The 13,783-nt window shown below is 33.9% G+C and overlaps 1 protein-coding gene across 2 annotated transcripts in view; it reads right to left on the reverse strand.

Moving 5' to 3' along the window:
- Positions 1-2,356: 2,356 nt before the first annotated feature.
- The window catches only part of LOC126835577 (histone acetyltransferase KAT7), a 59,612-nt gene continuing 48,185 nt past the window's right edge, over positions 2,357-13,783 (reverse strand). Inside the window, exons 10-12 of one of the 2 annotated variants that reach the window (XR_007685224.1) lie at positions 10,198-10,334; positions 4,555-4,666; positions 2,357-2,692 (exon numbers count right to left, since the gene is read on the reverse strand). Coding sequence is in view for 1 of the 2 variants with exons in the window: in XM_050568249.1 (XP_050424206.1) it covers positions 10,215-10,334 (120 nt within the window). In the remaining variant the exon portion in view is untranslated. Of the gene's footprint in view, positions 4,667-10,197; positions 10,335-13,783 lie in introns of both variants that reach the window. The other variant, XM_050568249.1, reaches the window with a different exon arrangement.

The following is a 13,783-nucleotide window of genomic DNA, read 5'->3' on the forward strand; positions in this document are numbered from 1 at the left end:
ATCCAGCTGATATTGTACAGCACCAACTCGACGATTGTAGTTGTCTCCAAACCATTTTGGCTACAACTATATCTATATGAAACTCAATAGCAATGTTTTGTGGCGTCAGCTGCAAGTGTATTTGTTGTCTGGTAATCTAAAACGGTATACACAAGTGACAAGACGTGTCTTGCCTTTCCGTTTATTATCCGTGGACCGATTGATTTTCATTAAGTTTAAGAGCCAATCCCGGTCGAGTGTTTGTATGTACATCTCTCATAGCGCTTTTGTTGGCCAGGAAAAGTACACTCAAACAAAAAATAATAAAAAAAACTCGACGCAAACCGTGTAACGACAGAACTACTTAAAATAAATTGCTGACGAGGAGCAACTTAACTTAACCGAATTTTTAACCGTTGTCTTACAACACTAGTCTTACAACCTGAGAAGATGCTATCCGCCCCTATTTATAAAGTAAGGAAATTGTTTGCAAAACTTTAAAACTATCACAGTAATTTCTATGGGAAAAATTACAATTTTATCTGTGCTTAATGATTGATTGAAAAGTACTAAAAATTGTTTTCAAGTAATCAAGTTTTGGGCAACAATATATTATGGACTGTGCTTAACGAAAGCAAGTCAACCACTTTTAACGTTACTTGATATTATACTATTAAAAACTGAGACATATTTTTTTCTTCTTCATATTAACAGATACTATTCGTTGTCTTGGGCAGTCGTTTTTGAAACGGCGGGCGCGGGGTGGATTATATGTTTTTTTTTTTTGTTTGTTATACCACCTATAGCTCAGCCCCCCCTATAAAAGTGCAGCTGTATGCAACGAGAGCGCCTGCCAGTTATTATATTATCATCATCATCATTCATCATCATCGTCTTTATTACTGTGCACGGTCGGTGTAATGAAAACCGGCACCAGACCGCTTCTTCTCTCTCTCCGATTCGGTTTACAGCGGGGTCGGGGAGGTGCAATTTTGTCCGGTATCGATTGGGTCGGCTGAATTTTTACGACTTAAGCCGGGGGGGGGGGGTTCACTTCACGGGGCAGGTAAGCGTTTTCTCGTAGGTATAGGCCTTGTTTTTCGTCTCGCACGTTTTTTACGACCGGTGTAGTGTGTAATTTTCGAGAGGTTAGAAACACAAACAAAAAAAACCAAAATTTATATCTCACATTCGGACTGTGCCGAAAATTGGCGGCCTCGTCTGTTGAACAAAACCGTTTCCAGACGTTCGGGCGGTAATAAAGAATGCGCCGGTACGTTGATAATGTTGCTTCAATACCGAATAATATTACTTAAGACAGACATTTCTAATTGTATTCTATTTCAAACCCGATTAGCCTAATGTACGTTTGGTGGATTTCGGACGATTTTGGCGAGAAAGGGTGTACAAGTCGGTTTTGGGATGTACAGAGTGTCCCACGAAGATAAAACAACCAATGAAATAACTTTTGTTCTATAGTGAATATTTTTAAGATTTTTTTTTTTTTTAATTAATTTATACTCATTTTTGCTTAAGCACTAAGTTTTTTTTATTGCACTTGACCATTTTCCTTTTTTTTTTAAACTATTTTTTAATTTTTTAGTTACATTAATTTTATTAAATTTATGATGGCAATTTTATTAAGAATAATTTGCTGAACATTTTGACTGGTCGACAACCAGGATATTTACTTTTAAAGTTGCTTAAGTTTATAGTTTAGGATGGGAGGTGGAGTGCAGTAGAGAAAAGCCTGGTCTACACTAGAGCAACATATGGGAATTTTTTCAGTTGAAACATGTTGCTAATTCAAAAGTTGAAAAATGTTTTCAAATATCGTTGCATGTTTTTGTTCCAACTTATTTCGTGTTTCGGTTAGGTGTATACAAATGTGTTCGTTATTTATTTTAAATCAGTCATTACTTGCTATTATTACTATGAATCTAATTATTTATAACTTACGGATATCGAATTATAATTAGTATTATTATTGTTGTCTATTTGTTTGAAGTACTTGATATAACTTTTGTTAGTAGATAAAATGTAAGTATTAAAATAATTAAAAATAAATAAGTATATTTATACAACAAAAAGTTCATAAATGTAATCGTCTTTATTTTTTCAAATCGTATTTATTAAGTTTATTTAAAAAAGTATGAAATAATCTGAGATACTATATTTGTAACTTGAGTACACTTATTTACTTTTCAAATTGCACAAGTTGGAGCGGTTAGGCCGGACAGGAATGGTAACGAGGTAAGGTCAGGTGAAAAATAAACAAATAAATAATAATATAAATAACTTTATCGACAAACAAGAAAAAAAACCACATAATCATATTACTATTATAGTTTACTATACTTTTGTATTTACAAGTCGTTACACATAAGTGGATATTATTGAAAGATAATGATAACGATAAAAATATAAAAATAATTACAATAAATTACCAAATTAATAATAATAATCATAACAAAATGTGAAAAACAAAACGTTTCTCATAAAAAGGTAGTATTACAAAATATTATATAATAATAATAATAATAAACCGAATTGCTTACACATTTTTTTAATTTTAAACAGATTGGAAAAAAGTAACACCAACACACAGTCGACAGTCGACAAAACGCCGACCGAACATTTTACAATAACAACAGAAAACAAAAACTATAATAATTGAGCTTTTACAAAAAAATATACATTTTCCGCGCGTTACCTGATAAAAAAATAAAATAAATTTTAGTCAATAAACAAAACAAAAACAACAAACGCCTAACCAAAGACATTTAACTTGACCTTCAAAACAAACTCTGAAAACCAAGTACAAATTCTCAAATTATTTCAAGATAAAAATATTTAAATATATAAAAAACACATACTATTCTATATTTATCCTTTTTCTTGCAAATCGAATCGTTAACGATACATATATAATATAGTATACAAAATATGTAAAAAATATAAATATATATATAATTATTAAAAAATATTAACATCTTACGGTGAGCAAACGTTTTTTTTCTCGTCGGTGGGAACAATTCTTATTAAAATAAATATATAATTGGACCAAAAAAATATCTTATTACTATGTACAGGGTGATTCTTTTAACGCACTACACTAGCTGTTTACTCTTAAGACAAATTGCGATTTTCTAGCGTTTTTTTTTTTAAACATTTTTGTTTATGCTATATGAGATAAAATTGAAATTGTCATCTTTTTTTTTTTTTGCTATAATTCTAGAGCTTTATCAACAGTAAAACGGTACCGTGCATATTTTATTAAGTTTCTAAATTATAAGAACAACTTGCATTGAAAATGTCGACAGGTCAAAATTGTTCGGTAAATATTCTCGATTATTTGAATACGTGGCCATTTGAGTTTCAAAAGTCGGTAGAGCTCTTCTAGCAAATACTAAAATATGATTTGAAAAATTCGTACACCGTCTAACGTTTTGCTATAACATGAATTGAATATGTTTCCAAAAAGAAACGCTAGAAAATTGCAATCGCTTTAAGAGTAAACTTGCGTGGGGCGTTAAAAACAATCACCGGGTATGTATATATATATATATATATATATACTATAAATACTATAATATAATATTATTTATACTTGATACTACGCCTAATTCTATACCTACTCTCAAGCCGTGTATATTTTTACAATACGTGCGAATAACATATTGTTATTTTATAAATATAAAAATATATAATTTAATTCAATACAAGTATAACCGTTGCACACGTGCCGGAATATGGTAATTTTTTTTTATTATTGCTTTAATGAAATTTGGTTTTTTTAAATGTTTTTTTTCTTTTTTTTTTTTTTCGGTATTGCCATTATTATATTGTTGTACAGTCGACGACGACGTTGATGTATTTTCGGTCGGATGAGAGGCGCGCACGGGATACAAAACGGGAAGAGGGTGGACGCAAGGGGGTAAAGGGGTAGGTCGAGGGGTAGGCGAAGGACCTTGGATAAAATTTAACCTCCACCGAGGCCGCCCACAGAAAGTATGAAAGTATATATATTATATATATATATATACATAAATAATATTATTTCGGGCTTTTTCTCTCTCTCTCTCTCTCTCTCTCTCTCTCTCTCACCGAGGCCGACTGACGCTCTAAACTGGATAGAAGAATACATATACGGCGAGAGGTGGATGACACGCCGCGGGTTCATCGTACAACCACCACGTGCGAAGGGCAAGCACACGAAATATATGATATTATAAATTTTATATATATATATGTACAAACGGTCGAGGCCGAGAAAAAAAAGGCCGTTGCGCAATCATGTGGCAAAAAGAAGAGCTGACAAAAAAAAAAAAGTAAAATAATATTTGTGCCGTCGATTAACTTAGTTTCTTATTTCGAGGGTAGGTAGCAAAGAGCTTAAGGATACAATTACCGCCAACTGTACGATGATAATTATGTATATATATATATATATATATATATAATTTATAACTGTAAACATACATATACAAGTATTAAAAGACCTACATAAATAAATACATATATATATATTTTATAAATATAATCTGTCTGGTCCATAATTATTATTATACACACCTATTGTTTGTATTTTTATAGTACCGCCGTGTGTCTCCTTTATCGGATCACTTGTTTCTGTCTCCTCGGCCGTCTGCTGACCCTGGGAGACGAATCTCCGGTCGACAAAGTCCTGGAAAATAGAAAAAAATAAATCTTAGGTCAGGCCGCGTCGTTGGTTTTTTGTCGGACAGTAATTTTACACAAGATTTGTTTTTGACCAGTCGACGTTTTCAGAGAAACCAACAGTCTTGAGTTTTTGATTGAAATTAATTAGCATACAACCGAACGTTTAAGTGAACACATTACAGTGTTTATTTTATTAATTAAATGTATTTTACAGTATTTCGATTGTACACAAAAAAAACATTCGTTAAGGATCAGACAATAAACTTCTTTTGAAATAACAATTACAATTTTGTAGTCAATCTTTTTGAAAACAGTTTGGTTTTGTGTTATTTTTCAATATTATAAAACAAATTCGGTATTTTCCACAAGTTTATCGACTTATAAATAAACAATCACCTCGTATACACAAGAAATCAGGCCACTTGGTAATTAGCACTGTAATATACCTTTACAATTCAAGTTCATAGATAGGGCGAGTATTAAGAGGGCGGTTTGACAATTGTCGAGTGTTGGTAAGATATGAGTTATAAAACCTACCCCCATTCGATTTGTACGGTTTGTTTAGCTTAGAAATGGGTCAAACCGTCTGAGGAAATTTAGGGTAAGGCCTGTAAAAAAATGTTCTGTCGCGGTGTATACCTAATAAGATTAGAAGATACTATTTTTACCATTTGAATTGTGCCACGACCCAGAAAGAGTATGATCCGACACAGTTGCATACAAATTGTAGATTGCAATTTTGTGTAGATCCCGGTCGGCTGGTACAGCTATTATTGTATTATAATAATGATCTTGGAAAATAGGTGTAAAAAATTTATGAATTTTTTTTATATACAAGCACTTGGGGGAAATAATAGAAGGCGTTTTCGCGATGACGGTTAAGATTGTGGCGGCTGACAATAAGATTGCTAATCTGTACTGAGAGTGTGAATTTGACGGAGATCAAGGTGGAATTTTTTTTTTTAGAAAAAAAATAAAGGTATTGTGAACCGTTAAAGACTTATGGCGTCGTTTCGACCCAGTTGTTGTCGTTTCATTTCAAATCTCTTCATTGATCGTCGCCGACCAACGACTCCTCGGCAAGTCGGCTACAAGACACTAGGTTCTCTCTCTCTGTCACTATATTATTATACTGGATAGTTCTGAGTTTTACAGAGTCCTTAAGTGGATAAGAGAGCACGACCAAGACCAGGACTCGAGTGCTGCTCAATGCATAGTATAGGCAGGTTAAGCTTAAGTTTTGTCATTTGATCAAATATATAATTAACCAACAACGAAATACGTTTGAATTTGGAAATTCACTGCTCTCATTTGCAGGGTCATGGTGGTTTTTTTCAAAAGTTAATATTACTTCTTAGAAGTCATCCTTTATCATGTTAATTAAGTATGCTCGGACGTGATGCTGTCATTAGCTCGCTCCGTTCACTTGCCCTTAAACGAGTCAACGACTTGAACTCGGATCGTTTATAGCTTAAGACCAAACGAGTGATTAATAATGTTTAATTGAATTCCCAACAAAGTCGGCGGTTGCCAAAATTTACCCCCTGTCTGATCTATTGCTTTTTTTTTTTTATGGGCTTGACTTTAAACAGAGATAAGTACTACTTTTTTTTTTCACGTTGTAGTTTTGCGCACGTCTTGACACTAAATTTATTTATCGATAATTACAACAGTGAAACAAAAATAGCGTAGGCAGTGTCGGCCTTGGACAGAGTAAAGTGTAGAGAGGCCGCTTTATGAAAACAAGGAAACTGTTAATTTTTAAATAGAAATATATGTTACACACATTGGCTCTACACAAATTTAATTTTTTTTTTGAAAATAATACTGTTAATATAAAAAAAAACTTGTTCAAACACAATGCAATGCCCTAAACTTTGGTACAATAATCAAAACGGATATAGGGGAATAAAATCTCGTTTGGTCGTCGACAAAGAACTGTCAGGAACTGCGCAATATTACATTGGTTATCGAGTCCACTAAATTGTCAGAGATCATAATTATTTTTGTTCATTTTTATTAAAATATATATAACAACGAAATTAAATAAAACGTAGTTAGCTTAAAACGGACAAAGAGCAATAGCTTTGCAGACGGACAAACATAAGAGGTCGTTGGTATTAATTTTGTTTTCGTTTCATCTTTTATGTATATTGGTTTTTTTTCATTGATGTTTTTACCCCAAGTTTTTTTTGTTGTTGCGTAGAACACCGAGTACTTAAATGGGTTCTTTTTGTTTTTTTTTATTTGACTTTCTTCAATAAAAATCGTTACACTATTATACAAGTAATCTCTGTCGACCAGAAAGCGCAATTCTTTATCGCACAATCAAATAAACCACACCACACTCGCTAAGATTTGAAAATAATAATCATAATTAAGTCGGGTTACAAAATATTTGTAGACATATCTTTAATTCGGTACGTCTCTAATGTTAGTAGAGATCAGGTTGATGAAAAGCTGGATAAATTTTAATTTGGGGAATTTCTATGATATTTAAAGCCGATACATACATTTTGGGGTTTTAACTAGTTCTTCAACTTATCTGTTTTGTGTTAAACATTTGTAAGATCAATGTTAAGTTGAGTTAAGACTTTTTAGTACATCATTATCATTTGCAAATAGTACATAAGCCGAGAACAATACTTTCCTGACGTTCTACTAGCGCAAAAAGTTTTCAAATTACCATATTTACCATGTTTTTGATTTGATAAGAACTTAAGAAACTCAGGAAGCCCAGAGTCTCTCTCCATTGCCACCCCTTTTGTGTCATGTGCCCCATTACATTATTCTGAGTTTTAAATATTCAAATCAGTTGAACGCCTCCGGCCTCTTCCGGAAGTAGCACTTACGCATGAGAGAGTAAAGGGGGTCGGTAAGTTTTAACACTTCCAACGCGCCCAAACTGTGTCATTACACGCGGCTGTTGTGGTGCTTTTCGTGGGATATAATATCATATTACACGAGCAAGTATACAGTAGGTAAGTATGAGTAAGTAATACGACAAGACATCATCAAAACTGTAACGTTTGTGTGCTATATATATACACACACACAGAAATTTTCGGAGAGAGCAGTGACCGTAAAACTTGCGGGAAGCTGGTCGAGCGCGTAGCCTTGAAAGTTTTCGTACGCGCGAAGGGTGGGGGAGAGGAGGGATCAACGCACGATCATAATAATAATAATAATAACACGACGGGATCGCGGGCGAGTAAAGTCGTTGTGGCCACCGTCGTTGTGGACGGGACGACGGCAGTGGTCGACGGACGGGGTTAAAAAACTCGGCAAGAAGAAAAAGGACGTGCCTCCGCTTCCGCCTCCACGTCGCCGTTCACTCCAAGCGAGGAGCCAACGGGAGGAGGAGGAGGCGGCCGGCCGGCCAGCGGTTCAGGGACCGCCCGCGCTCTATTAATATACACGTGTAAGGCCGCCGAGCACGTTGCGAAAAAAAATATGTTGCGCTTTTGTCAGCCGCGCGTGTCGATTCGTAATCGATCGGCCGCCGCCGCCGCCGCCACTCCACACGCCGGACCCTTGTGCGTGCACCGGTTAATTTGCGTCCCGGTGCATCGTCGGCGCGTCATCGTTCCGCCGCCGCCGCAGCAGCCGCGATGCACCGCCGCACCGCACGGCCACGCGATGATGGTGATGATGGAGGACACCGCACACGTTTATTTATACTGCCGTCCGTCGACCCTATTGCGTACGCGCAACGCTTTCGTCGCTCCTCCCGTCCGCGGCTTCCGTCGGTATACAGGGTGATTACAAGAGAATACCACAACTGTCATAAAAAGTTATTTTGCAATCACCCTGTATTATATCAACATTGTTATTGTGTACTTAAACTTTAATTATTATTATTAATTCGACAGAGACATCCGTCTTCTGTACGTATCTCGCCTGTACTGCAGACGTCGTTATTAGCCGGTACGAGATATTAATTATCTTTTAAACAGACAAACTTAAAATCAAGGAGCTTTTTTTTATTTTCATAGGTCAAAGACGGCGTTTGCCTTGTCCTTTGTCTTTTTTTGCTTCTTTAAAAACCGTGACTTCCGGCTTTTTAAGAGAAACGGTTTTTTATTTGAATTAATTCGCTGTTTTATTAAAAATATCATAATATAACACTCAAAGGGCCAACTATATTGATTTACTATATTAATTATACGTCTCGGTAAGATCAAAAGGAAAACATGAAACAAATTTGTATTGTAATGATTATTTTCTTTAACATTAATTATCGATTAGAAAAGTTATTAAGAGAGGACGTCAACCCCCATATTTTGTTAAAGAGTTAGGTACAAGACATTTTTTTTTGCAAAATCTCAATTTAAAGGCCAAACTGTGATGTTTTATTACTAGTTCAGTAATTAGGAATCATTTTTCAGTAAAGTTTATTTATTTTTCAGACTATGACAACGTCCTTGTCAGAGTTAAAAAAAAATGTTAAGCTAATATTCTCTACTATTGGCTAAGTAGAAAATTGTTTTTTTTTTACATATTTAAAATAATGAGAACTTTGTGTAAGTTCCCTCTCGTGGTTTTTTTTATATTATTAACCAAACATTCACACTTTGTAATGTAATTCTGACTTTTTTTACTTTTTAAGTGTTTGTATTTAGAGTAAAAACTTTAGTTTTCTAAAAGAACCGACTGGAGAACCTAGTTAGGTGGTAAAGTTCTCCTCTTTTTAACGGTATCAACAATTTTTTTTTTCTAAGACCATTTTTAGCTTAGACCTACACCACGCTTTTGAGATTATTTTTAAAAATGTATGACGTGATCGAATTTTAAGATTAGGTTTTCTCATAATTGTACAATTGTACTAATTACTAGCTGATGACTGGACAAAAATTATTTTTCCAAAAAAGGATTGTTGCTAAAATAGTATACGAGGAATAGACGTTTCGAAAACCTAACCGCATGTTTTTTTTTTACAATTGTTGTCTGGGGAGTTTGTTCGAAATAAGCGAATTAACAATCATTATTATTATTACTGTCGTTCAATTATGAAACAAAATAATATTTCAATATAATAAGACTAGTGATGGCTGTACGTTTTCTTAGAAACGAAAATTGAATTTCTCAGATTACATAAAAAAGGGTAATATATTTTGCTGATTATATAGTTTAATTTAAATAGAATAAGATATATATATATTGATAAGGTACAATATACAATAAAAAAATAAGTATCCAAGTATGCAATGTATCAATGTATTCTTCGTATGCTCATCCCTGATAAAAGATACGACAATGATAAGAACGGAGATTGTTAAGGGTAAATCAGCTGATAACGGCTATGATAATAATGACAAAATAAAAACATTTCATGGTCAAAAAACGTTTGTACGTTTTAGCTTAGTGTAGTTGCAGTTAAATACTTAGACTATATATATATTTTTTGGGCATACTTTTGATTTTTCAACAGTCCTAATTGCTTGGCGGCTGTATTAGATGTGGTTAGAAGCCGGCAACGGTTGGGTTGTATTTTTTTTTTAAATAATAGTTTTCGAAACAAGCAATCGTACTTACCGGGGACAGAGTTCGTCTCACGTGGGCCCAGACGGTGCGGGCGCCGAACGCGGATGCCACCTAAGACATTTCCCATCGATTTCTTTGTACTCGGGTCCGCGTCTCTTTGACCTTTCCAGATATTCGTCAATCACGTCCTGTCAAACAAAAACAAAACTAATAAGTAATATTTCACCGTATTGTCACCACCGCTTGGTTTAGTTGCCCTAGGCAGGCTTAATTGAAATTGATACATTTCCAGAACCAAGAGAACCGCAAAAGAGTAGTATTAGCCACAGTTTAATGTGTGGTTATAATATAGTTGGGTATGATTCGTACAACCCTGCTGTTAGTTTACTTGAATAACTTTACTTTAGTTTTTAAATTCGCTACTAATTAAATTACTCCAAATGTGTGCACACTTCTCTGTCCGCCACTATAACTCTGCCATTGTTCAAGAAGTCCACCTACTTTTTTTTAAGTGTACCACCTCTACTATCTTTCTTCTCCGTCATTCTCTCAGTGGACTTTCGAGGCCAATTAACGCGACGATAAACAGGATAACAAGATGACCTATTTATTTTTCAGTCTGATACACATCTAATCGGACGGTTTTATCGACGGACCGAGGGCTAAGCAAACACGATCATGTTTGTATTTCTTTTGCACGAAAGGCAAATTGTTTTACACGTGTAAATCGTAGGTATGCCGGCAGGTAGTCCTGCACGCGAGTGTGTGTATTACCCTCTCAAAAGAACAACAGTAATTATATGTGCTCGGCTAATGGGTAGCTAATCTGTAATCATCTTGAAAACATACAAGGTAGAAGTGTATATAAAAAAATAACAAAAACCAAATGGACGGACCACGATGTTAAAGCATGTGCAACGACGCGATGCACACAATAATTGTACCTAACTACGCCATAATGCCTTAATAACCGCTGTGCAAGTATAAACAGAGCTGGGCAACATTTATCGAATAACGCACTAATATAAAATACAATAAAATATTATTAAAGTACAAATATATACTACAGTTAGTAAATTGCTGGCTTATTAAAATACATCTGGTCCGTCTGGGGTAGCAGAGCGTGTGGTTTAGAAATTTTATTGGTTAATCGTTGTGGTTTGGTTTTAACCATAAAAAGCGTTTCAATGACGCTGCACACAAAATGGCTAAACTTAAAAATAAATAAATATGTAAATGGCAAGTTGTACTGTTAAATCATTTATTCGGCTTGTAACGGATTAACCAGTCGTTCGATTAATTTGCATTCACTTGGAATATGTATTAGGCAATAAAATTCATAAAAAAATATATTTTGTCGTTTAATGGTGTAGTATGCTTTAAGTACTTCAAAAAAAAAAAAAAAATCAACCCGTCGACGATAGATATTATTTATTTATGTATTAGGGTAGTCATAAAATAATATAACGCACAACACCCTTTTGCATGCGCCCAAAAATAATTTGCATATTACCGACAAATTTTCAACATACAAATTACAAAAGGGGTTTTGCATTGCACGTGTATATCAAACCATATCTGCTTGAAAAGTCCACGACATAGTTAACTTAACACAAACACGTGCCAAAACAACCGATGATTATTATCTATAATAAGCAGTATACAAAACTGAGTTTCTCCCAGACCTCGTGTAATAATTGTAATTTGATAGCGACTTGTAAAAAATAAAAAAAACCAAATGGCAGTAAGTTTAAATGTGAAAAAATATAAATCTATGTCATATAAATATGTGAATACATATAAAAGGTACACCCGAAGTGGTATTATAATATTATCATTATCACGAGTTCGGTATGTATATATTTGTATGATCTCTTGCGGTGTCTAATAGACAAAAATAGATTGTTCCGGTGGATTATGCAAATATTTCAGTTGATAAAACATAATTACTATTAAAAATACCGATAAAAACAATAGCACATGTGCCAAAAGCCATTGACCTGGTGCGCGCACACACACAGCAGATTCATCATACGGATATTTTTCAACGACCTTTGCCGATGAACCCGCCGCCGACGGTCGTTAGAGAGTTTAAGTCCAGAGGAAATTATATTTGCATACGAGCGACGCCAAAAGGAAAATCTGTTTGTTTAACGATAATAACACTGTGATAATCAACTTCAAATTACTTTCTCGAAGACATAAGACAGCTCGGAGTCGTTCAATACACAGTCTTGACAAGGCGCAATCGTTAGTATACAGAGTGTTTACAAATGTATGGTATACAGTGATTATTTTCTTTTTAATAACTGTACAATTGAAAAAATGTCCAAAAAAAAACCCTAATGATACATGGCATACATCGGTGACTGAAAACAACTTATATGGGTTTTAAGTAAATAATAAAATGACTTACTGGCATAAATTACACATTTGATTTACCGAAAGTTTTTTTTATTATATATATACTTTTTATTTATAAATATAAATTGTATTATATAATTTCATAAGTAAAACGGTTAGTTACAGGCGCCGAACGGGACGGCTTGAATTTTGGAGGGATCTACTGACAGCACTACTCCGCCCAAGACACATTAAAATGTGGATAACTTTCTTTGTAAAAGCGAGGGGAGACGTAGACTGAAATCCGAGTTGGAATAATTTTTCATACAACTGACAATTTAACGAACACAATATTATTCGATTGAAAATATATTTGATTAATCAAATAATACGCCTTTATTCAAATAAGCCAACAATAATATTATTCGAATAATGTTAGGTTTACTTGTATTTTTTTTCAAATCGATTTTATAAATATAAAGATATCTAACCTATTACTTATCTTAAAATCAACTAATAATTTTTTTTTCATTTAAATACGATAGAGTATTCGTCGAATAACTATTTAATTTAAATATAATACTAAATAGGAAATATGTTAAAAAAATATGGGAGGGGGAAATTCAATAGTAAAACAAGTCGGGATAGTTCACCCACCGTTTATGAGTTTAGAGGTAGGTATATAAGTATAGAGGTAGGTTCATAGGTCGACCGAAAAAGAAGTGGTCTGCATGTTACTATTTGAGTTATAAAAGTTGCACTCAAAACTACTCTAATATTTTCAACAACTCGAACAATACAAATAATTTATTTGCATGTAATTTAATATACAAAAAAATTCTTTTAAACATCCACAATTACTTCATTGAAAAATTACCCGAAAATTTTGAATCCGCTTGTAATACTTAACTCAGTTCCGCATAAAAATTAAAACACAAAACCGTTTTGACAGAAAAAAAAAATGAGAAATGTTTCAAGACTTTTTTTCACAGATGTGGGGGCGTATTCAATTTTTATTGTGGTTAACGAGTGACGAATAAATTTAAATTAGCGTTAATACATTTAAAGCGTTTTGAACGGTACGTGATGAGTTAACTAATAGAAAAACGCAAGGTTAAGAAAACATCAAGGCGCGTGTTGGGAATTAAATGTCATTTGATACAAAAAATAAAAATACATCAGACCATTTATTATCAGGACCATCTCTATCACAACTATGTAGCATCATTGGGTCAGATGTTAGGTTTAAAACTAACCGTTATGTCCGTTAAGAAATCATTAGCAACAAAGGCGG

Source organism: Adelges cooleyi, unplaced genomic scaffold (assembly GCF_023614345.1).
Source record: "Adelges cooleyi isolate 19-005CV unplaced genomic scaffold, UGA_ACOO_1.1 ACOO_flye_CR_arks_rails_tigmint_CR_PRNA_23, whole genome shotgun sequence".
NCBI classification, from domain to species: domain Eukaryota; kingdom Metazoa; phylum Arthropoda; class Insecta; order Hemiptera; family Adelgidae; genus Adelges; species Adelges cooleyi.